Source organism: Netta rufina, assembly GCF_964035555.1.
Source record: "Netta rufina genome assembly, chromosome: 1".
NCBI classification, from domain to species: domain Eukaryota; kingdom Metazoa; phylum Chordata; class Aves; order Anseriformes; family Anatidae; genus Netta; species Netta rufina.
Window position 1 is genome coordinate 1,800,515 of NC_140123.1, and position 24,555 is coordinate 1,825,069.

Genomic DNA, 24,555 nt, shown 5'->3' on the forward strand with positions numbered 1-24,555 from the left:
GCCTCTTTCTGAGACTTCCAAAATAATTTTGTTGGAAGCCACAGGTTGGGGGGAGATGAGAAATGGGCCCAAATGCATCCCTTACACCTGACTGTAGGGAGATGTCTTCTGGGACTTGTCCTGCCCGAGATGGGCGCCCTGTTGGCAATTCATCAACTAGTGATGTAGTCAGTATTAGCCCATAATTTCCCCTCCTACACCTGGGTTTCACAGATTCACTGTCGCTTTTCCATGAGGAAAGTACAGACCCAGTGCAGAAATGAAACTCTAAAAAATTAGTGTTTCCGTTCTTGTTATATTTCTGAATTTCTTTGCCATTGGACATTTCATTTTCATAGAATCCCAGAAGCATTCGGGTTGGAAAAGCCCTCCAGGATCATCTGGTCCAACCATCCTCCTACCACCACGATCACCCACTAAAATTGTGAAAACTTTTCTCAGTCCCCAACTTCTTTTACAACCATAAAGTTTCTGGATGGGTGACTTGGTGATTTCGTTGTTTGCTTTACTCGATATATCAAGTACAGAGAGTTGACAGAGTTTCAAGGTTCAAAATGTTCATGTTGACACCTAAAAGACCATTTATTTTGGGTGGACCTGCAGATGTGTTCATGTAGGCACTGGTGACTTCTCAATTCTCCACGGCATGGAGAGGCTGCAATACAGGGGAGGTGCTGAGGGTCTCCAGGTTGGTTCTCGGTGCCCGTTTTGAGTTCAGCACAAACCCCAAAATCGCGGTGCCCTCACACACAACATCCCTTTGGATGCTGGTTTCGTGGCGTGGCTTTGGATAAGAGGAGGTGAGTTGTGCCAGCCTGAGCTCCAGGAGGCAGAGAGTGGGGTTATCGAGAGCCATGGCACAGCTCCTGTGAACAACAGCTGAGTTTGGGATCTCTGAGCTTTGCTCAGTGCCTTAATATCTCCTTTTGCTTTATTTTGGGATGAAAGCTTGTGTTTGACTCACAGTGACGAGGGGAGGCAGGGGAGGCGTATTTTAGAGTTTCACCTAGAAAATGAAGCTATTATTCACCTGAGGCTTTCCCTACCACTGCTCGCCACAAGGAGCTGTTGCGAGGTGATGACTCGGTATAAATTAATTGTAACGCATCGATTTTGCACTTGTAAATCTGCACAAGTTCATTAGTATCGAGCCAGGCTGTGTGAGCACTGGCTGACCAGGCACCTGGTGGTTATTTGAGCAATCTGCAGCCTGCAGAATCCAAAAGGGGGGGGACTTGAGCATGGCTGAGCTGTCCCCGAGCACCAAGAACTGCCCTGGTTGCCGTGATGTTGGCCAATGGACCCAGGATTGCCACGTGCTCCTGTCTAGAAAAAGCAGCAAAACCTTTTAAGAGAGTTTCATGAGCATAGAATCACAGAATCACAGAGTGGTAGGGGTTGGAAGGGACCTCAAGAGGTCGGAAGGGACCTCAAGAGATTGGAAGGGACCCCAAGAGATTGGAAGGGACCTCAAGAGATAGGAAGGGACCTCAAGAGATTGGAAGGGACCTCAAGAGGTCAGAAGGAACCTCAAGAGATCGGAAGGGACCCCAAGAGATTGGAAGGGAGCTCAAGAGGTCAGAAGGAACCTCAAGAGGTCAGAAGGGACCTCAAGAGGTCGGAAGGGACCTCAAGAGATCAATTTGATAATCTCAAATTCCTGTAGGAATCCCGATTGCTCATTTCTTTATGCTCATTGATTGCTCTTTTTTTTTTCTGACGGGTCGTGTGTTTTGTTTCACTTGATGCTGCTAAAAACTCTTCCTCGTTTCTGGTGACATTTAACTTAACGAAGAAGCGTCCCCTTGGGTTTGAAGGAGCAGCCTCTGCAAACACGGACTTTTTTTTTTTATTATTGACTTAATTCATTTGATAAATAGGAGGCTGACTCCAGCTTTGCTGAGGAAAAGAATACAAATTCAAAATATCATCAAGGTAGTCGGTCCCCTAAAAGCTCTGCTGCGAAATTAGCCACTGGTTTGTATAGTTATGGTTAAAAAAAAATATTCCAGGGGAAATAATGTAGCACGAGGGTATTTTTAATATCCATTTTGCAACCATGTGAAAAAAAAACGCTTCCCTTATAAAGGAACTAGCTTGGTGCATATTTGTAATTTTGTAGGTGTGTATTAAGTGAGTATCTCACATCTTATAAAAAGATCTGGGGCAAGATCTGCAATTGGGTATCGTTGGTCCCGTTGGGCTTTCATCTCTTGCAGACCCTCGTGCCTTAACCCAGCTCCCCCCCAGGATCCTCACTGCCTGGTGCCCTCTCAGCCCCCCTCCTCTGCTCCATCCTTGTCCCTGCAAGCCCTGCAAACCCCATTTCTTTTGGCAACACCGCTCTGCTCCTACAGTCTGGGCCCCTAGCTCCAAAATCTTGCATCACAACAACCCTGCAGAAGCCGGGAGCCAGCCTGGTGCTGTTGTGAAGCACACAAACCCATTCAGACTTTGGAGAGATGAGGAAGGATCCTTAAATGTTTCATATCCCCGAGGCTTTACCATAATTTTAATGCATTCTTTGCACATAGCTTTTAAAAGGACCATCGCCAATGAAATCTATGCGGTGTGTTCTTGCCCTGCTCAGAAGCAGAGCGGGGTTTTTTGCAGATGATGGAAGGTGGAGTGGGAGGAAGGAGCTCGGCCACAGGAGGATTTGAGGGGGCCCGAGGAGCAAGCAGCAGCGTTGCCAGCCTTCTGCGAGGGACTCTGTGCTGTGCCGGCGATGCTGATGTTGAAAAACCGTGCCAGGATAAATACACACTCGTCACATTTCAGCTCTTTTTTTTGTTCCAAAACGCAGGCAGCCTCAGCTGGCACATCGTTTCTCAGCTGCTGCCCCTGACATCCTGCCGCGAGTTTCGGCTCCTCCATCACCTTGACTTCACGCGGCCCCTCTCGAAGGCCACGCAGAACTTCACAAATTTACAAAAGCGGTGTAGAAATGGGAACGAATTCTTTAAAAACGTGGGCGTTGAGGCTGGTTTTGCAGCACTCCCTGGCTTGCAGCACCAGCAAGGAGCCCATCCATCACCCAAACCCACAGTCCGGGATGGTCCCACCGGGACCAAGGGGTGGGCACATGTGAAAGCAGCGTTGTGTTTGGCAAGCCATAGAAAAGAGACCCTTTTGCACCGAGTATTCTGCGATAGTTGTAGGAAAAATCTGTAATTATGCAGATTTATTGCTGTTTTTCCAGTTTCAAGTGCCTCAAATTAGCTCTTCTCGAGCAGATTCTGCTGTGATGAATTCGAGGCAGCTTGCGACTGTTGGCTCTTCTCGGAGCAATATTTAACAGCGTCTGAGAGACTCCTCTGGACAGCTCCTTCCTCTCCTTCTCCTCATTTAAACCCTGGGGTTCTGCTGCTAAATCCGAGGCGTGCAGCTATTCCGAGCCCCTTACTGGTGGCTTTCCTTTTCCTGAGCTCATCGGAGCAGGAGGAGGCTGATGCAAGATGTCTGATTTGTATTTTGCGCGACGCAACGCCTGTCGCTGCTCCGACTTCTGGGGGATTTATTTTTTTTCCCCCTTTCCCGTTTCCATCCGAGCCCGTCGCTGTAATTTGCTATTCCTGGAGGGAGCTGGTGACTTCTTTTTGCAGTTTCCCAGGGTTATTTTTAAGGCAGCCTCACTACCTGCGGCGCGATGACTCAGTGCGGATTTGCACGGTCCCCAGCATTTGTGCAGAGAAGTCAGCCTCTGGATTTAATTCCCGAGGGGATAGTTAGGAGAGCAGCCTAAAATCCCCAAATCCTTTAAGGCTGCTGAAACAAAGTCACCAAATCATCCCTAAATACAACGCGACCGTCTCCCTTCCTAAAATTACGGGGCATAGAGAAACGGGAAACTTGTATTGGCTTTGGTGTGCTGGACCTGTACAAACACGAAAAAATGGGCTTCCTTCAGCTCCAGACCCGTGTGATATAGGGAAAATGCATTGTACCTGATTAGGTCTGGACTTCGAGGACTGCTTTTGGTCATTTGGGAGTCAGGATTGCATGTCGGAGGGATGCAAAAATGTGAACAGCATCAATACTTTGGCACAATTCGGACTCGCTGAAGCCTTGCACTTGTGGGTCCCTTGCAATTCGGGATATTCTGTGATCCTGTGATCCCGTGATCCTGTAATTCTGTAATTCTGTGATCCTGTGATTCTACAATTCCTTGAACCTTTATCGATCTGATGCTGGATTTCGGCTGCTGGGCTCGTGGCATCGTGAACGCGCATCTACCACCCCTGCAGTGCCCACACGGATCTGATGTATTTTAGGAGAGCTTGTTGCGTATCCAACGTTATAAATATTTCAAGATGTGTTACTAAAATCCCTCCCGTTCTCCCACGTGGATGGGCAGCCCTTATTTCAAAAAGCCAGAGCTTTTTGTGGTCTGCTCCTGTGCTGGCTGGGCGTGATGATGGAGGGCACGCTGCTCTTCTCCATGGCTCCACGATTGCCATCCATCCAAGATTTCCAGTTTCCCCGTTTTTCCACCCAAAATACTGCCCCACGTGAGCCTTGGGATTTTTCAGACGAGCCCGATTGCTTCCCCGTGTCGAAAACAAGCAAAAGAGGAGCTGCCACAGATTTATCTCATCTGCTTGAGCAAACAAGAGAGCGCACCTCAACCATAAAATGTAATCTCCTTAATTAGCTGTAATTGGTTTTCCAAGTTGGACTATGATGGAAATCATTGTTTTACGGCAAGCGAATGAAAACGGGGCTGTGCCGAAAGATCCCTGGGCTGTGGTTTTTAATAAGTTTGTAGTTTCTTCTGGGCAGAAGCCTGCTTGTAGGGAATAAAATATTTACAAGACGGGGCGAGGGATTTTTGTTTGCTTTTTCTGTTTCTTGTAAAGCTTTTTTTTTTTGAAGAGAGGCTCTGCTGGAGCAGCTGGTGCAAAAAACGTGACTCTAATTAAAACGTTTGCTGAAATGAGTTTCCGTTTTCAGAGAGGGATTGTAGGCAGGAGCATGGTTTAGACATTTCTTTAGGAAGTAGTGGGATTGAAAAATTCACTTTGTGGAACAAGAGGGGTAGATCCTACAAAACCATGCCACCTCCGTGCCATTGCTCGTCCTGCCTTGCTGTCGGGGGCTGTTCTGGGCTGCTGGTGGCTTTTTTGGGATTTTGGCGCAGCGGCCGGGGACCTTGTCATGGAGTATGGATAACAGAGAATTTGGGGTAAGTGGCCTTTGTGGCATCACTGTACTTCTCCTCTCTCTTGGAGAGAACTTTTGCACTTCCTACCTGGCGAAATTAAGCTTTATTTTTGCTACAGCCTCTTTTTTTTTAAACACCGAGGTGGAGTTTTGCCCATTCAAATACTGCGTGTCCTCAGCTTCGCCCCAGCGCAATTTAAATCTAATCTCCTGGCCCAAATACATGTGAGAGACCCGTTAAGCCTTTTAACACCCAAAAACTGGTTTTGTTAATATTCCGCGTGTGCTCCATCTGCTGCTGTGTTTGCCCAAAGCCGATGTCTTTGGGAGCGATTCGCTCGCTTGGTCTACGGCCAAAATGTCCAAAATACCATATGGACATTTTAAAGCGAATTAGCATTGAAAAATTAAACCACGAATATCAGGGTGCTGTGAACCCTAAACCCGTGACCTTCCTGAGTTTAACTTAAGCTGGCTGGGTTTTTTCAATCTTAAAATATTTTAGTTTTTATCGGGGTAACCCTAGCGAGGGAACATTTCCAGCGGATACGGCAGCGGGACAGTGGCGCCAGGCGTCCCCGCAGCCTGAGGATGCTCCTGGTCGCTGTCACCTGGATGTTTTTACTGAATTTTCTACTGGAATGGCTTTGGGAGAAAGTACCCACACCCCTGTTAGTGCTGCTGGATCTTTGTGCCTCGATGGTGCTGCTCGCCGGAGTACAGCGCTGCGAGAGTGGCATCCGCGCACAGAGCCAGACCCGTCCTTTGGCCACGGAGAACTGGCCTTTTTGGATAATAATCTGTTTCCGTAACACTATAATTTACTAGAATTAATTGAAATTGCAGGTTCGGTGTCCCCAGAGGTCTCGTGTAAGGGTGTAAATCCAGGTTAGCTGCACCGGAGTCAGGAGGGAGATGCCAGTGTCAGAGGAGAGTGTGGGCTGCGGAAAGCGGTGTGAGGAAGCGCGAGGCTGCTCTTGCATTAGGAGAGGCTCAATTACGGGGCAGTTCTTGTGGTTTTCATCCCTGCGTCGTGCCCTGGGGATTCCCAGAGGGCACAGAAGCAGCTGGGGAGCTGGGGCTGGGCAGCACTCCCGGAATAAGGTCGGTCCCACACCGGCAAATTAAATTAAAGCATCTCGAGGAAGAACTAAAAGTAACGCACGGGCAGGGTAAGGAGCTTTCTGCCATCACTCCTCTTTGCTGCAGATCCTGGAAGGTTACCGGCGATGGAGCAAAGCCTGGTGGATGGATGCTCCTCCTGCTTCTGGCAGGAGTTACTCGGTGTTCAGCTCTGCTGATGGACGAGGTGCTGGTCCCACGGCATCTGCAGGTGTTTGCAGCCACGCATCTTCCTGCGCAACTCGCCACAGAAAATATTCAAACTGCGTGCTGGAAAGTGGCATTTCTGTAAGAAAACTGCGTCCTGTAACACTTGGAGGGTTGGGGAGCAAAGCACAAGGGCAGTCCTGTGCCAAACAGCCTGGGCAGGGCTGTGGTCGTCCTCTGCTCCCTCTCCATTCCTGGGTGGCTCGTGGCGAGCTCGCTTCTTTCTCAGCACTCCCTGGCTGTGAACTGGAGCACCCCCTGCTTTCTCCAGCCTTTTAAATCATTTCTTCACACTGCACACTCGCGGGGACAGGCCTGTTTCTGACACATCTGCAGGTATCCAGCTGCTGTCATAGAAACCAGGAATATTTTGGAGCCAGCTGCAGCAAACACACCGAAGGGGCAGGTCGGAACAAAGGAGCGGCAGCAGGAATGTCACACGAGCGTGAATTTCCATCAGGTGCACATGGAAACCTGTTCCCTTCTCCCTGCCGGCAGCGCAGAGGTGTCACGTAGGCTGCACCTGGAACAAAATGCCAAGACCCCAAATTAATATTTTTTTCCCCCGGTGCTGCGGCATACGGCAAGGGAGGTGAGCGGAGCTGGGACGGGTGCGTTGGAAATCGGCCAGGTGAACAACTGCAGCTTGGAAAACACAAAAAACTCTGTTTTCTGAGCAGTCATTAGAGAAACCCAGTCGGTAACCTATAACCTGAGGGCACGGAGAGTGTGTCCTCCTGCTCTCAGCCAGGGAGAAGTGCCTGGCTGCATTTACATTACAAACTACTCCAGAAAGAGCCTACCAGGAATCCTTTTTTCACCCCATCCAGAGTTGCCATAGAAACTCTGCTGCCTGCCTGCCAGAGCAGAAGGGGACCGGGAGCTCCTGCTTCAGAAAGCTCGGCTCTCCTGCCCTGCCTGGGATTGCAGGGGGACGGGGAATGAAGACAGGGAATGAATTATTGAGCTGCATTTGCACTTCTGGAGTGCCGCGCGTGGAACTCGAGCGACTTGCGGGCGGCGCTGGGCCGAGAGCAGAGGAGGGACGTCTCGGGGGGCAGCTCTCTGCATCCCCTCCCAGGAAGGATGCTCTCCCCACCTTGGCGAGGGAAGGATCCCAAGGAGGATGCACTGCTTAAAATCTACCTCTGCGTCGGCCCCGCAGCAAACCTCCACGTGCACGCGGAAAAGGAGAAGCGGAAAAATCACGTCCCCCTCTTTCTTTCTCTTTCTGATCTCCCCACATCTCACTTGACTGCAGTTTTTTTTTTCCCTCCCAGCCTCTGTCTGTCCTGTTGGTCTCTGCACGGCTGCAAACCACCACCACCTGCCTGTAAACCTCATTACAAGCGCAAGACAGAGGCTGGGAAGCGGTGTCCTTGGTCTGGGACAGGGGACAGCACGAAGAAGGGACAGAGTGGGATGCCTTGGGAAGGACAGATGGACTCTTTCCCCTCAAACAAAGAAATAAATATTCATTATTGAGCACGTTAAGTAATTATTCCATTAAAGATACATGACTCGAGCTCGCTCCAGCTCGCTGTCCCTGGACCACAAGGCATCTGTAAGGCAGTGAGAGCAAAAGGCTCCTTCTGCTGGTGATGGAAGCAGATTTGACACTGAATACACCCGGGAAGCCGAGTTTTTCAGATTAAAAAAAAAGGCAACCCAGTCGCTTTTCTGACCATAACCTGACTTTAATTTGTCAGGCTGGATTTGTTCAGCTGCCGTCTCCGAAGCCCTGCTGTGGCAGCCCATCACCTGCCATGCACTCACGCTGACCTTCCAAATGTTACAGCGGCCCTGGAAAACGCTTTCCACGATATTCAGGAAAAGACAGATGAAGAAGCCTCCGGACAGGATGAAAAACGAGCTTCTTATAGTCACTGTCAGCGGGAAGAGGAGCAGTTCCTCCCTTCCCGTCTTTAAATCTAAGATATTGGCTGAGTTCAGGGCCTGATTCAGCTGTTATGCTTCACCCTCATTACTCTGCAGAAAAGCAAAAGGTACTCCTTTGAAGTAATGATTTTTACAGCAGAGTAAGGAGGCAAGAAGTAGGTTATCCTCGGGGCAGTGCGTGCCAGTGCCTCACGGACCTGCTGCAGCTCTCCAAGCACCTCAGGAGGGGGGCTGCGTTTCCAAAGGGGTCAGCGAGGACCCTCTGCAAGGATTTGTAAAGAAACCAAACGTGATGGAAGGAGGGAGAAAGGCCTTTCCAGGATAAGAGATGTATTAAATGATAAAAAGCGGGGGTGGGAGTAAATAGCTTTGCTGGTGCAGGGGGCTGAGCTTTCTGTTCCCACTCAGGAGCAGGGGCCCGGACCAGCCAGCGCTATGGAAAGGCCGTGATTATGAGAGGTGAATAAAATCATGGGTGGCGTGGTCGATAAAAATCAGTCACTCCACACATCTGTACTGCAAGAACGAGGAGGCAGCATGTGAAGGAGCGGGACTGCAGCAAACCCGAGAGGCAGCTCCTTCAGCAAGTCATCGGGCTGCGCAGATCCGAGGCCCAACGCTTACATAATTCAAGGGAAGACTTGACAAGACCACGGGAGAGGAGTCCACTGAGAGATAAATAAATAATAAATAATAATAAATAGATGCACTGGAAACCGTATCTAGCACAGGAACTCCCTGAGCTGCAGATGTGTGGAGTCGGGGAGTGCACTGGAGGGAATTGTAGGCCTTTCATCTTTCTTAATCTCCTCTCCAAGCATCTGAGGCATAGTTTTGTGCCAGGCATTTTTTTTTTTGTGCCAGGGGAGGCTCAGGTTGGCAATGAGGAGACATTTCTGCTCAGCAAGAGCGGTCAGGCCTTGGGACGGGTTGCCCAGGGAGGTGGGGGAGTCCCCGTCCCTGGGGGTGTTCAAGGAGAGGTTGGACGTGGTGCTTGGGGACAGGGCTTGGTGGTGGCATTGGTGGTAAAGGATGGTTGGAGCAGGTGATGTTGGAGGTTTTTATAACTTCCATGAGTCCTTCCAGCCTGAAGTGTCCCTGGGGGACATTACTGGGTCAGGAACAACCAACACTGGCTGTCCCAACGCAAGGCCTGGGCTGTAGGGCTTGGGACACAGCCCTATGGGGTCAGACTGAAGGGCTCTCACCCATCATCCTGCCCCTGACAGTGGCCATTGCGATTTGGGGTTTAAAAACCCAATGCAATGGCTTCGTTATGGAGGGCTCACGCTTTCTTTGGAGCAACAAACATCTCTATTTTCTCCTCAATAAAACACTGTTCATATCTTGCCTTGGATTACTCAAACAGAGGATGAAGTAAATAGTGGCAGGGAGCACTAATAGCGCCTGACCTAAGCAGTTTTCTCCCACTTCTTGTCTAAAAACGGGGGCTGTGACACATATCTCTTGCCCAGGAGTTATAGTGATTGACGGCCTGTCAAGCGCTGTCGCCGTGCTGTATTTATAGGATGTGACTTAAATACTCCCAACTTCCCGGGCTAATATTTTCGGACAGTTGCTGCCGGATTTCAGGATGAGTTTTCCTCATGCAAACGCTTCCTGAAGCCATGCGGCGAGGCCTGGGAGGTTTCTGGTTGTTGCTTTATCTTTTGGTCACGGCCGGGATGCAAAACCAAGGGGAACGGTCATAAAAAGAAAATATTTCTTTAATCTATTTTTATTAAAGAGAAAATATTTTTATGACCGTGCTTGATGGTCCTAAAAAGAAAATATTTTTGCCGGATTCGTGTAGTTTTTTCTTTTTTTTCCTTGCATTTTTCCTTTTTTTATACTGCAGGCTGCAGAAGTACACTTGTGCCTGTGATGCCTGCAGAGCATCTACCCAGGCAGTCTCCAGAGTTGTGCTTGCTACGTAAGAAAAAACCCTTCAGAGAGCTTGCACACGGATCACCAGCACCTTTTGGGTCACGTTATGAGACAAACTGTGTAATAAAAAATGTGGGGGCCCTGCCACGGGGCCCTCCTGGGGCAGGGGGCGAGCAGCAGCACCCAGGAGTGCCCCCAGCATCACCCAGCCTGTGGGGCTGCGATTTTTCCTTCGAAGGCTCCATTTTTTTCCAAAAACCTTCTTTCGATAACGCATCCCATGCAGAATTTCGCACGGTTTGTGACCACTGGTCTGTACTGTGCTTAAAAACAGGAACCACCACCAGAAAGGCTGCAGGTGCCTTGAGGGTCCCCAGGACGAGTGGCTCTGCATGGCCATGGGTAGCAAGCAAGAAATAAGTGATGCTTATATAAAAAAAAAAGGATGTATCAGCTGGAAATAGAACAAAAAAAAAAAAAGGTCTGCAGGAAAGTGAGCAGGTCGTCAAATGCTAGAGCTAATCTTTTTTAAAGCGGTTTCTGTGCCTGGCAAATCCATGTTCGTTTGACTGCTCTGCTCCTGGTCTGATGAGGCTTGAAACAGTAATAAGGGGGTGGCACTTTTTCACGGGAATGAATGTATTTATTATCCTCGGAGACCTGAGAAACGCCGGATTCTCAACCATCCATTAACTCGCTCTTCAGAACGGTTCCACCCTTGCTTTCAGCTTTTCCTCTATTTTTACAGCCAGTTAGCACGAGTAGGATGGAGTGGTTCCACGGCAGGGCGATGAGTGATGGGGCAGCAGGAGAAATAGGGGATGCCGTGTGAAACCTGGCCCCGGTGCTGCCATGATGCTCATCCCTCACCATGCCCGACATTTGGGGAGAGCTCGCCCCATAAATTTATGCCATTGCTCCGTTTCTGTGGGCTTAGAAGAAGAGAGAAGGTTGTGGCATCCTTCAGATTGTGTGCTGTCAAAAAGGGCATCCCCTAGATTCGTGTCATTTAATATGTTAGGCGTGAAAGGGAGTAGAAATCGGTTTGGTGGGGCTTCAGCTCTGCCCCGAGGAGGTGTGGACTGCGCCTGGATTTAGCTTTGATTTGGAAAACCCTGTAAATCACGGGTTGTACACTTTGAGTTTCGGTACAGCAGCTTTGCCTTTCAAAATCCAAGAGGCCAAATGGAGCTCGGGGGGAAGTGAAACCTGATGGATGAGACCCGTCTTGATATTTTAGCGTCGAGTTTGACCCGAGTTCCAGCTGAAGGACAGTGACACCTTTTAAAACACACTGCCAGCCTCACGCGCAGCCATTTGGTCAGCTTGTAGCACCCTACAAGCCCTGAGCCACTTGTGACAAAGGGCTCGCCACCAAAAAATCGGGGACTGAGCTGTGCCAGGGCTGCAGAAGGGAACGGCGTCCTCCCAGTGAGCAGGGGAAGCTCACGGAACAGGAGGACAAAATTTCTTTAAACCTCTGAGCCATAAAGGATGAGACACGATGGGTGGACTTAAAATACCGACGTGTTTTACAGGTGGAAATATTTTGCCTTAATATGGCTGACCCGAAGAGGTGGTCATAAAGACAAAATGTTCCCGGACTTATTGCAGCTTAAACGCAATCACTCAGCGGGAACAAGCTGGCAGAAGGTGTTTAGGGTTTTAAGAGAGAGAAGTAATATAACGGCCCCTGAATTTATCCGTCTCGGAACAGCGAATTACACATTACGGACAGTTTTGCCTGGCTGCCCGGGTTTTTAGTCCCTTGGATGTTGGTCATTAATTGGCTCTAGAGATAGCGCAGCGAGTGTCTGAACCGGGGTCCTTGGTGACAGTGGTTCGATGGGTTTTATACGGAGCCTCGTCCTGCGCCCAGATAAGGGGCTTTGTTATCTGTCCCCGTACAAATCCTGGCGCTACAGCTGCCATTAGGGGCGTATCGCCGCCCGAGCATCGCTGGGAAGAAGAGCGAAGGGGAATATTTCGTCTTGTAAATTAATTTGGGCTGCTCGTAGCAATTTAAGCCGTAATCAGATAACGGCCAACAGGACCTATTCTCGAGAAATTAAACGGCACGTTTTGGAAATCAGCGTTGGAAGTGACAATTAATTGAGCCGATCGTCAGTGGGAGGCTGAAACAAGGACCTGGCTCTCCGGGCTCCCTAGCCAAAGAGAAGCAAACTACGTGTCCTTTCTTCTCCAAGAGATTCAGGAGTATGTGAGTACGTCCTATGGAGACCTGGCACTAGTATGGCTGGCACGTTATTTGGGTGCTCCCAACACTTCTGATCTGCTGCATGGCGCTGAGGTGGGTGCACCGCGTGGGTGCTGCTGGCAGATGCCAAACCCTGGCCTCATGGGCGAGCTCAAAACCACCCAGGTCCAGTTAAAAAGGACTTTGGGACGAGACAGCCAGACCTGCTCAGCATAATAGGCTCAGATCATGTTAGTGGTTCCTTTTTTAATTAGCCCAAAGTGTTTGCTCCGCTCCAGTTTTTAACGTCTGGGGCGGCTGAGCTTGCCCCCACCTTTGGTTGTATTGTTTTAATATTAATTATTAATATAATTGTTTTAATATCAATTAATTAATCCACAATATTCTTCACTATTTTGAGTGTGTTGCAATTTTCCTCCTCTAACTTGTGCGTCCTCATCAAGGCTAGATGGAGCCGACCAGAGGGACGCCAGGGTCCCTTCCACCCTCACGCACAGCAGGTGACACGGTTAGAAGCATCAATGAGATGCCATTTGGTAGGGGCGAGGGGAAACGTGGCCAAAAGTGGCCAAATTCCAGCTCGATGCCACCTGAAGCCTGCAGAGGCAGCCTCGCAGCCTGCCCGAGGTGCTGGTTAACCTCAGAGGAGCTCCTCCTTTCAGTGGTGTCATCCTAAGCCATCCCTTTGGCCGTACCGACGTGCGCTACTGACGTGCAGAACTGCATCGGCCGCAGGGGAACGGCTGCCAGGAGGGGATAAACCATCCCAGAAGGCTGCCAGGATGGAAAGAGCTGTCCTAAAACCCCCTCCAGACACGTCTCGTAGCCTGCGGTGAGCCTCATGTCTCTGGTTGCGAGCACAGAAACACAGGGCTGGAAATAAAAACAAGCCGACTGCTTTGCTAGGGCTCTTCCCAGTGTAATCACAAAGGGGCCTGGGCTAAACAAAGCTGTTGCTTAAAAACATTTGGAGGTTCTGCGAGCCACGCTTTATTAATTTATTCCCTAAAATCCTTTCCGAGCACGTCTCCTGAAGGTGTGTGCCTTAAAAAGGGAGAGGATAGCTCGGGCTTGGAGCCTCAAATCTGTGAACCAAGAGCGGCGTTGCACCGAGGATGGAGCAGAGCTGGAAATAATCTTACAGAAACATTTAGGGATACATGAAAAATTAAAGGTTATTGCGTCGTAATTTTGACACTGGTTCAGTCGGTGCTGCGCAGCGCCGGGGTGCTGCGTGTTCTCCTCGGGGAGAACATGAAAAGAGAGCTCGGTTTCCTGCTCCTATCGATTGTGGAGAGGATGTGAAATTAAAATAAAGCAGGGAAGCAACTTTTGATTTCTTCTCTGAGGAATCTAATAAATCCCGGTCAATGTGGTTTCATCCGATTTTCTTATCGCTGCTGCGATGGGGCCCCAAGCCCCAGCAGAGCTGGGGGTCCCATCACGTGTGGATCTGTACCAGTACGAAATAAAGGATATTTTCTGTCCCTGACCTTCCCATATCTCCAGCCGCAGCCTCCGGCAGGAATCCCTTGAAGATCATCAACACCAAGCCAGCGGTTTCCCCCTCTGTGCTGCTGATTTTGCAGATTGAAGGTGATGAGATGAGGCAGATATAGCAGGGTCACCAGCAGGGACAGGGGTTTAGGGTGGCCACGGGGCAATCAGAGCAGGATGCGGCCACTTGGGCTCCCAAAAACCGCTCCCAAAGCCCGGTCACCGGGGCCGGGCTTCGTCGTGGGAGCTGCAGCTGTGGCTTTCCTGAGGATGTTGGCTCGTGGTCGCTTCGGGGAGGAAGAGGAGCCAACAAACATAAATCGTGACGGCTCGAAGAGCAGGAGGCAAATACGGGGTAAAAATGTCCCGTGTATTTTTAAACCCGGCGATTTCTGAGCGCCGGGGGCTCACAAACACGCTTCCTCTCGCCCCAAATTGCCACGGTTGTGCTGCTGCTTTCTTATATTTCGGTGTGTCCAAAAAAAGGAGCAAACCACGCTCATTTCCCTACCCTCATGATGGAAAGGAGAGGTGTTGTGCTGGAGGTGGGCACGTGGTAAAGGTTTTGGGGTCAGAGTGGACGGCAGAGCCGAGCTGAGCCTCCTGCATCCTTTCACATCTGAACCTCCTAAAGCTCCCTCGGCAGAAATGGCATTTATCTGAGGCGAAATTATGCTGAAAATGCCCATGACTTTCTTTCAAAACAACGAAAATCAGCAAGAGGCAGCCCTGCGGAGCAGAAGTTAAACCCCAAAGAGAGAAAGGAGACGTGTAAATACACGGTTGTCTCCGCCTGCCCGAAATAACCACGCGGTCTTTGAATAATTGGCTGTATGGAAAAGATTACCCAAAGCCACAGCTTTCCTGTGCAGGCCCCTCCCCAGGCCCCCGAAGGAACGTGGTCTGATTTATTTCAGGCTGGTTTTGCACGTATAAACCTAATGTTGAACGCGTTGGTTCGTGGGTTCCTCCTGCGCCATTCGGGCCCTCTTTTGGGGATAAACTGTCAAGAAAAGGGGAAAGGGATTGGTTTCCCCGTGCAGCCATTGCTCATCATCCATGTACCAACCACAAACTACGAGTGAGGGGCTTTGGAGATGCGTGGGGAGGCAAAACCCAGTGGTCGGGCTCTCGGGCTCGCAGGGCAGGGGGTGAGCAGCAGCACCCAGGGGTGCCCCCAGCCTCAGCCAGGCCACGGAGCTGTGAATAGCTGCTGTGTAGAAATGCAGTTTGAGGGAATAATATGGAAAATACGCCTGGTTTGGAGGCAAAGTGGGACTGCTGAGGTCAGGCTGGCCACAGGAGGACCCCGGAGCGGTGAGCGCAATGCAGAAAGCAGTGGTTATCCTCCAAGGAAGCAGAGGGCAGGCAGGGATAGTTCTGATTTAATATCTTCATCATTAAAGCTCTGCTTGCAATCACTGGATCTGCAAATAACTTTCCGAGGAGCTTCCTGATTGCTAAAAGGCTCTATATTCCCGGCTACGTTGACAACGTAGTTTTATGTAGTCTAAAAAAAAAAAAAAAAAGAAAAATCTGTTGCACTGCTGCTTATCCAGCATTAACCACAGCAATTTTTAATTAACCTGATTTAGAAGCCAAATATATCACTGATGAAAATGAGAGGGTAGAACACACAGTCATTTATTCCAGTACAGTGGTCATGATTGTTGAATTAGATTTATTTAAATGAACTTCAAAATTTTGCTGCAGCAGTCGGCGGCGTGCCGGGTTTTGGAAACCTGCGTCTGGTCGCGTAACAGCGTGCTGGGGGCACAGGGAGGGGGAGAAATTGCAGCGTGTTTGTCTTGCTGTTGGGGAAGAGGGAGGAAAGATCCATTCTGGCTCGTATTTAATAAAGCAAAAAAGATGGGGTGTGAATTGCGTGCTAATTACTTCCTCCCGGTCTTTGCTGGCAACCAGCAGCCAGTGGAAGGATGTTGGAGGTTTGTGGAGTCTGCTGTTGAACCAGTGCTGCCTTGGGAAGAGAATAGAAGGGAAGAGAAGGGAAAAGAGGCAGAGAGAAGAGAAGAAGGAAGGAAGGAAGGAAGGAAGGAAGGAAGGAAGGAAGGAAGGAAGGAAGGAAGGAAGGAAGGAAGGAAGGAAGAAAGAAAGAAAGAAAGAAAGAAAGAAAGAAAGAAAGAAAGAAAGAAAGAAAGAAAGAAAGAAAGAAAGAAAGAAGGAAAAAGAAAGAGAAGAGAAGTAGAGAGAAGAGAAGAGAAGAGAAGAGAAGAGAAGAGAAGAGAAGAGAAGAGAAGAGAAGAGAAGAGAAGAGAAGAGAAGAGAAGAGAAGAGAAGAGAAGAGAAGAGAAGAGAAGAGAAGAGAAGAGAAGAGAAGAGAAGAGAAGAGAAGAGAAGAGAAGAGAAGAGAAGAGAAGAGAAGAGAAGAGAAGAGAAGAGAAGAGAAGAGAAGAGAAGAGAAGAGAAGAGAAGAGATACCCATGTCCCTTTGGGTCTGTTTGAGGGATTTACACATGTAGGAAGGGATGGAGTTATTTGAGTGTTACCGTTTTCGCTCTGTAAAAGCCTTATTTTCCCTTGGCTTTGCCAATTTGGCCAATTCTGCCTACTTCTCCAGCGCAGCGTGCCCGCGGTGTGCGGTGGTTTCCTACCCACCGGTGATTCCAGCTGCCCCAGCCTGCACGTAGCTGCCTGATTTCCCCTGAACTCCCTGTGACCGACCCGACTGAAGATGATGGGAACTGAAGATGCTCGGTAACCTGCTCCAAAGTTGCCCATTAAAACCTCACGGTGGCTTCAAAGGCTATGCGCTGCCGTGCGTGTTCCTTCCAGGTGGCTTGGCAGGTAATCGGCTCCCTCCCCAGGATGGCAGCTGTGCAGTGAGGGGTGAATATAAGGGCTGGCATGTTTCCCTGCGACGTCCTTACCTCCCCTTTAGCAAAAAGCTCTGCCTAATGGAAGCACCGAGCGCTCGGGTGGGTGCTGAGCTCTGCTGTCCGGGTGCAAAGTGCTCTCTGCTCTCCGTGGAGAGCGCTCCGCAATCTGGCACCGGGCTGTGGAGGAGTTACAGAATCATTTCCCAGTTTAGGTTTGCTTTTTAATATTTTTAACACCAGGAATTGTTCGCTTCCTGCCATTTAGGGTTAGCTAAACCTGCGAGGCCGAGGTTAAAGTTATGATAAGTGACACTTCAAGCTACCATGGCCGCAAGGAGCCAAGGAAAACCTTTCAGCTCCAGCTGTGCCTCTGGTTTTTGGAGCTGTATTCGGTGCGTGTGTTTTCATGGTAGCTGTCTTCAGAGCACGTCGAACATGCCCATGACCTGCTTTCTGGTTATTGCCCTCATTTTCTAGGGAAATAAAGGCTGTATGTTGATGATGCCACGTGGAGCACCTCCATCATCCTTCTTACACCATGGCCAACTGAGAACACATCAGTGCTTCACCTCTCACCTGTGCCGATGGCCTGTTTGCTCACACCGACTGTTTATTCCTTTCCAGGGATGCTCTCCTCTCCTCTCTTGCTGCTGTTGTTGTCAAAAGCGTGATGAATTTCTCTCTCTTTCTCTCGTTGCAGGTTACCCGACGGGATATCCCACCGCGGCCCCAGCCTACAACCCCAACATGTACCCAACCAGCAGCCCCGGCTACGCCCCAGGTAAAACCACTTTGTGCATGGAGACCCTACAGGGCCTGCAGGAGGATTTGGTGTACAAACCCCAACACCTTCTGTGTCCTTCTTTCCAGGGAAGGGGACTGGGTTAAGCTCTTCCCTTGATATCTCTGCCCTTAACTTCACGCCGTACCTTGGGAATGCTTCTCCATGTTGCAAAGTGCTTTTGAATGAATTGTATCCCACAAGTTTTATCCTACTTGTAGGATTTTTGTAATAGTAGGATTGTATCCTACTACTCATCCCAGGAATTTTACAGTGGCTGTGATATCTGCACGCTGACAGCTCTTAATATTTCTTGACCATACCGTGTGTTATCTCCCCGAGATTGCCTTCCCCTTCTTGCTGCTTATCTTTCTCCCCTTTCGTGTTATAGCTGTAGAAATGGCAGCAACCGTGCCCTGTTCGGTGCCCTCATCTCCCATGCCATGTCTTCGTGTCCTTTCCCCTCCCTGCTGCTCCCCATCTCTCTGGGAAACCTTACATTTGGGTACAAATTTCGGTCCCATCCCTGCACCCAGGCTGTTCCCTGCTGCTCCTCTCATGGAAAAAGGGTTCCCCATCATCTCCATGAAGAAATTTCTTATAGGAATTCCTCCATCAACCCCTTTATTTTTTTTTTTTTACCCACGACAAGATCTGCGTTCGAGCCCAAACGTAGAAATCTTTACACAAGTCTTTCTTTGGAGTTGAAGACTTCTCTTAGGCTCCAATTCGTTAAATAATTGAGCTGAAGTCAAGCCCATTTTTAAGTGTCCCAGCCCGTTGGAAGGACCAAGCAACTGCCTTCGTGCTGCTGAGTTTTTGGAGCATGGTTCAATTCCCTGCTTTCAGCAAAATTATCTGGGGCTGGGAGCCTCTTTGCATGGCACAGGATGTTAGAAACCCAAGTGCTAAGGGGCACTTCCAAAATGTAACTGGTTTGTGCCCGTATCTGGAGGAAATGAAGTGAAGTGCAGTATAAAAAAAAAAGGAAATATCCTATTTAATAGCAGCCTCGAGATCAGAACATCATTTATTAGCTGTGGGTTTTTTAAGCTGTGGCGTGCTATCAGAGCGTTTTCCTCAAAGGATGCGGTCACACAGGTCAAATCCAAGCTTTTGCAGTGCCTGAACTGTGACCTGAAAAGCGTTTCTGAAATCAGGACTGGGCCTTTTTTCACGTTTTTTATGAAAAAGGGCTGAAAAAAAAAAGTCTTGCTCACCCATCTCCACGCAGACTTTGGAGATGAAGAATTAACGCCTCGTCTTTGGGGTTGATTCCCTGACTCCTTGGCTGTCCGAGCTGTTTATTCCGAGCACGTTGCCTCGAAAGAGCTGAGGGATTTTAACTTTGCACCCTTTCAGCGGCGTGCTCGGTAGCCGGAGGGAAATGGATGCTCGTGAAACCAGCGCACAGCAGGACTTGGTGGCGGTCCCACTAAACCCTTCCTCCTCTCCAGCGCCAAGTTTTCGGGCTCTCGGCTGTCATCAGATCGGTGGGTTCCCAGGCTCGGGTGCTTTCCAGGGCTGATGAAGCAGGAATGAAGGGTTTCTTGCCAAAAAAACAACTTCTGGTGCTGTCTTCTGCACATCGCTGACGGCCTTGGGTTTGAATTCGCTGCTGTTATTAAATGGAGCCGTGAAATGAAGGCTGTGAGGGGTCTGTCGTGTTTCTGTGGTTTTCTTGTGCCTCTAGGACAGCCTCTAGGTGATGTAAGCACATGTTGCCCCGGTCATTATAGAAAAACGAGTGGCTGGGGAGCAGCAGAGGGGTTTCTGCAGGCTCCTCGTGCAGGCAGCAGCTCGAGGGGATGGCCAAGAGGTGCTTTGTGGACATCCTTGGCACCCTTTTGGGATTCTGGAGCTCCCATCAGGAAACCCGTGGGCACAAACCCCAGAAATGCCGCGTGGCTCGCCAAGGAAAACAGTTTTCTTTGCAAAAACTCGTTGAAATCCGCACGTTCCCCTGGAAAGTTTCTATTTCGGCTCCGTTTAATTTTCCCAAATTAAAAAAAAATAAATAAATTGGAAATCTTCAACTATTTTGAACAGCTGCAGCCACTGCCACGTTAGGGAAGATGCAGCTGCCTTTAGCTGGATAAACATCAGGTCTCCAACCTCCCCAGGGGGGCATTTAGCCCATCCGTTTGGGGACAGACTCCCAGGGGCGTCCGTCTGTCCTACAGGGAGAGCTTTAGACGAATCCTGCCTGGGGAATCCCTCGTGTTCACAAGAAACAGGAACCCAAAGGGGTTTGGGAAGCACTTTCAGATAACTGATACAGTGAAGATAGGGAAGGGGCCATCAGGGATGATGTTTTATGGGATGTGTTTTTAGTAGGTTGTCGCTAAACAGCAGGAACAGCCGGAGAAGTCCATTTAATTAATGTTGCCCAGCAGAATGAGCATCACAAAGATCCAAAGAAGGAAACCAAGAGCAGACCCAGGGCGAGGGGCTCCGTCCGTGCCCAGATTTTCATGGACCGACAGATTTTGGCAGATTTTGGCTCAAGGGACGAGCACTGAGCACACACCGCTGCGCCTTTTCCAGGAGCAAAGCGTTTTCCTGAAGGGATGCTTCGGTGTTAGGAGATAAAATATTTCCTCCCGCCCTCTTGATCAACACGTCGGGGCTGCTTTGAGTCTGAGCAGGCAATTTTTAATTTCCCAGAGGGGGCACAGGTTGTTGCCTGGACGTGTGAGGATGCTGAGCGTGATGGGGACGGGAGGAAAGCCGAGGAGGGTTGGCTTTGTAGTCCTTGGTTTGTCCTCCCCGAGCATCCTCGGCTGCCCTACCAGACCCACGCTGGTCTCTTCTCCCCAAAACCAGGCAGATCAGCCTCAGAAGTCCCCTTGCCATTGTTCGCCGTGGAATAATCTGCCCCGAACCTCGTTAGTCCGCTGCTTTCACAAGCACAAAACCACGGAGACTTTGATTTTTCCTACCTTTGTGCTGGCAGCCGGGGCTGTGGGTGTTCTCCCTTTCATTAAAGATACTTAACCTCCCCTCACTTTGATTCCGGCTGGATTTTATCACTACAATACTTTGCAGCAGGCAGTTCTGCAGATTAATTAAGGCTTGAGTTACCGATTTTTTCTTTTTTTCCTTTTTCTTTTTTTTTTTTTTTTTTTAAGCGATGCAAATAATCGTCTGTTGCCTTAGATTTGCATGATGTGAAAGGGGAAGCGAAAGCCCTGGTCAATCTTCTTTGTGCCACTCAGCCTTTTGTTCACTTCCCGACTCGCCCGTCTGAAGTGCTCTCCTAATCTTTGCCGACTTTCTTTCTCGAAAAAAAAAAAATAATAATAAAAATCCTCTGATCATTTTTGTCACCCCCTCGCCGGATTCTTTTTGTTCCGCGGCTTAATGTTCCGTCAGGAGCGCATTCGCCGCCGTCGTGACATTTCCATTTTCACTTCTCTGTTTATGATTCTTAAAAATGCTCTTAATAATTTCCAGATTAGAAAGATCCCGGAGTCCAGCGAGCTGACAGGCCATTTTCCAGCGAGAACAAAAAACCTTCCAGCGCCTCGCAGCGCGCTGGCAGAGCAGGGCTGAGCGCCGCATTAGCGAGGAAATGGCGCGGATTAAAACCGGAGCTGCTCAACCCAGCTCCTCCGGCTTGGAAATGTCCGTCCTCCCCCTAAACAACCTCAAAATTGAAATATTTTAGTGCTGTGGCAGTGGGGGATCACGGGATTTTGGGATTGATCTCGTAGGAGGCTCGGTTTGGAGCCCTCAGCTTGTTGGTGTGCACCTGGGATGAAGGATGCTCTCCGCAGACCCGCAGCTCGGGATGCTCAGAGCAGGCCAGCAAGTGGGGAAAAGACATCCCCAATCCCACGAGGGAGGACCTTGTCTTTCCACATAATCTTTTGAGGCAGAGAAAAGGCTGCAATCATGGCTCGGACCCTTCTGAAAAACGTAGAGGGTGGCGCATCCCATGCCAGCAGCTCCCAAAAGCAGGCACAGGCCCTGCTCAGCACCTCCCAGCACCCCCCCCCAGGTCAGCAGTCTACAGAAAACAAACCTAAAGGAGAAAATGAATGATTTTAGAGAGACAAACAAAGCAAAATAAGCTCTACAAAATATCCCATCGGTGTGTACGTGTGACGGCGTGGGCGGCGTTCTCGGCTGCGTTAAATGGAATCTAGTGAAAGCAATCGTGTGGTTCGGTGGCTGAGCTGAACCCAGCCGCCTGTGTCAGTACCAGGAGCGGTTCCTCAAATTGAATCAGCTGCTGTCACCCAGGAGGCTGGAAATGTGAGAAATCAGTGAGATTTTCCTCGCAGAAACAACCCGGCCGCAGAAAGGAACGTGCTGCCAGGGTCCGTGCCGAACACACTCGGGATTCGGAAAGAATCGATTTTATTTTTAAAATCTGCGATTTTCGCAAACAGCAGGCTAATTCCAAATACCTTTTTAAGAATTTTTAGGCGCTGAGCCTTTAGCTGCCTGGCTGCAGAAAGCAATGCTGCGTGTTCCCAGCAGAACCGCTGCTCCCCAGCGCATCCCAGCCGCCAACGAGGCGCTGCTGTTCCAGGCCTCCCGGGCTGGGTGGTGGCTGTGCGAGCTGGCAGAAATCCCTTGGGATCATTAAAGGAGCAATCACAAAACCGAGTTTCATCTGCTGGGGTATCTGATACTCTTTATGGAGGTTAGCCATGCAAACGTGCCCCTTAACGCTGCTTGGAATATAGGTTGGAAAGGGTGGGGAGAGCATCCTCGGCTTGGGGCTTCTGGATTTGCTGGGTTATCGCTGACAGAGGTCCACGGAGATGCTGGGATCCACGTGGGAAATCAAACGATTTAGCAGCCCAGACATTTAATTCCCTTGGGTGGAAGTGCAGTGAGACCTGGAAAGGGACTTGGGGAGGTCTTGAGACCCCTTGGCCCCTCCGGGTCCAACAACAGCAGGGAGAGGAGAGGAGTTGGGTAACTGGAATTGGCCTTGAATCCTCCGTCCATCAGAGTCAGGTCTCTAGTGGATATTTGTTAACATTTGAGTGAAGTGTTTGCCACCAAAGGAATGATAAGTTCTGCACCAATTTGTTTCAAATCAGTCCTTTCCAAGGAATAGATACAGACAGCGACTGCATTGCTTGCGAAGCTCAGCAAAAGGAGCCCCAGTCAAGCAAGGGAATGAATTTCTTGCCATCGTGGCTCATTGAAATGACACGGTTCTACTTTCTTCCTTGCTGCATGATTTTTCTTTCCCATTTTTCAATATTTATTAGAGGGAGAGACACGAGGAGGGTCACAGGATGACTGTGAAACACTGGCATTGCAAACCCCGGTGCTTGCAGCAAGCCTGGCTATTTCGGACGGTATTGCTGCAAAAATCCCTTTCTAGTATGGAAAAACGAGCACCTAAAATCACTCTACTGCAGAGACACAAGGCATGCCAGTTTTTTTTTAAAAAGATAATGTATGTCTTCATTAAGCCGTGTGTCTGTTCCCTCCTAGGCATTCTGTCTTCCTGAGCTGCTTGTTTTGTTTTAGCTTCCTTCATTAACGTGCGCTTTTTATTTTCTTGAAAGTAGGGCATGCACTTTTCGTGTGGAGACTGGCTCCTGCTTTAACTGTACCTATTAATAATGCAGCAGGGAATAATGCTTCGTGTCCATTACCGCGGTGCCCTGACTGAGCAGAGCAGACATTTCTCACGTCAGCCCAGGAAATCGCGGCTCCGTGTGGCTGCCGTCGGCACGTTGGGGCACAGGATGGAGGCTGTGAGCTCTCCATTCCCCTGTTCCTGCTTCAGGATCCACCCAGAAGGAAATATTGCTCCGCAGGGGCAAAGTATAGGCATCCTCCTTCCCCACTGAAGTGCTCTAACCACCCTCTGGAGACGCCCGTCCTCTCCCTGCCGACTATTTGGGGCCATCAGTAGGTCCCCTGGGGTGGGCGTCTGGGGTCTGGCGGCGAGAGCATCCCGTAGAGCCTTGCAGGGCTTTCCAAGAACAAATGCTCCCACCATTTCGAGGCACTCAGGCACACAGTGATGGGACCACCTGGGGAATTGAGCTTCTTGCAGGCTTTGTACAATGCTCAAGGCTATATCCATCACAAATAAGGGAGGGGAGCAAGAGGTTTATATACTCTATATGCCATATCGTCTGCTTGGTCCTTTCCTTGCAATTCTGCACTCAGTTAATACACAGAATTTTCTTCAGGAACAACTGGTTCATATTTTTTTCTCTTTTCCACTTAAAACATGCCCTGAACATTGCTGGAGGAGGCTGGCCCCAGCACTACAGAGCCCCACGCTCAGCTGGCATCACTTGCCCCGCTCCCACCAAGAGGTTTGCCAGCAGATAACGAAGAAAAGATCTTTATTTTGCGATGAATAGCATCTAAAGCAAATCCAGAAGATACTGGCAGGAGGAGACAGACCTCAGATGATGTCGGATGGTCATGGTTGGATCATAACTTCCGTGAGCTGTAGCTCCTGCGTAGGACCAGGAGATATTATTGTGTTGAGGTGCCTCCGTAGCTCACTTTTTGTGGAGTTTTAAGTGATGGATTCTCTGACGATTGGTGATTTAGTGTAAAGGACAGGCTCCCAGCCACATCGGGCCCAAATTGCCGTGACTGTGATGTGGGTCTGATGTGGAGAGGAGAAATCGCCGAGGAAGGCTCTGTGTAACATCGGAGTAAATCGTCTCATCGCTTTCGGAGATTAAATCCTTTGTGAAGCCGGGCAGCAAAAATGAATCAATGAATCTGGTTTTGAATAAAAGCGTAAGGGAAATAAAGTTTCATCTCAGAGCTGGCGGCGTGCTGAAGATGGAGCAGAGCAGTTGGAAAGCTGCAATTATTTCTGCAAGCCCTTGCAAGGGGCTGTGGGCTCAGAGCATGGCCAGTCCTGGGGTGATGGAGAAATCACACCCCGAATCTCTCTTCCCAGAGCCTTCTGCTTTTCTTGGGAGGAAGGTAAGGAGGGA

The 24,555-nt window shown here is 49.6% G+C and overlaps 1 protein-coding gene across 3 annotated transcripts in view; it reads left to right on the top strand.

Annotated features, from left to right (window-relative positions):
• The window catches only part of FAM168A (family with sequence similarity 168 member A), a 163,865-nt gene that overhangs the window by 129,404 nt on the left and 9,906 nt on the right, over positions 1-24,555 (top strand). For all 3 annotated transcript variants that reach the window (XM_084305999.1, XM_084305998.1, XM_084306000.1), the window contains one exon: positions 17,531-17,611. In XM_084305999.1, coding sequence (XP_084162125.1) covers positions 17,531-17,611 — 81 coding nt within the window. The remainder of the gene's footprint in view (positions 1-17,530; positions 17,612-24,555) is intronic.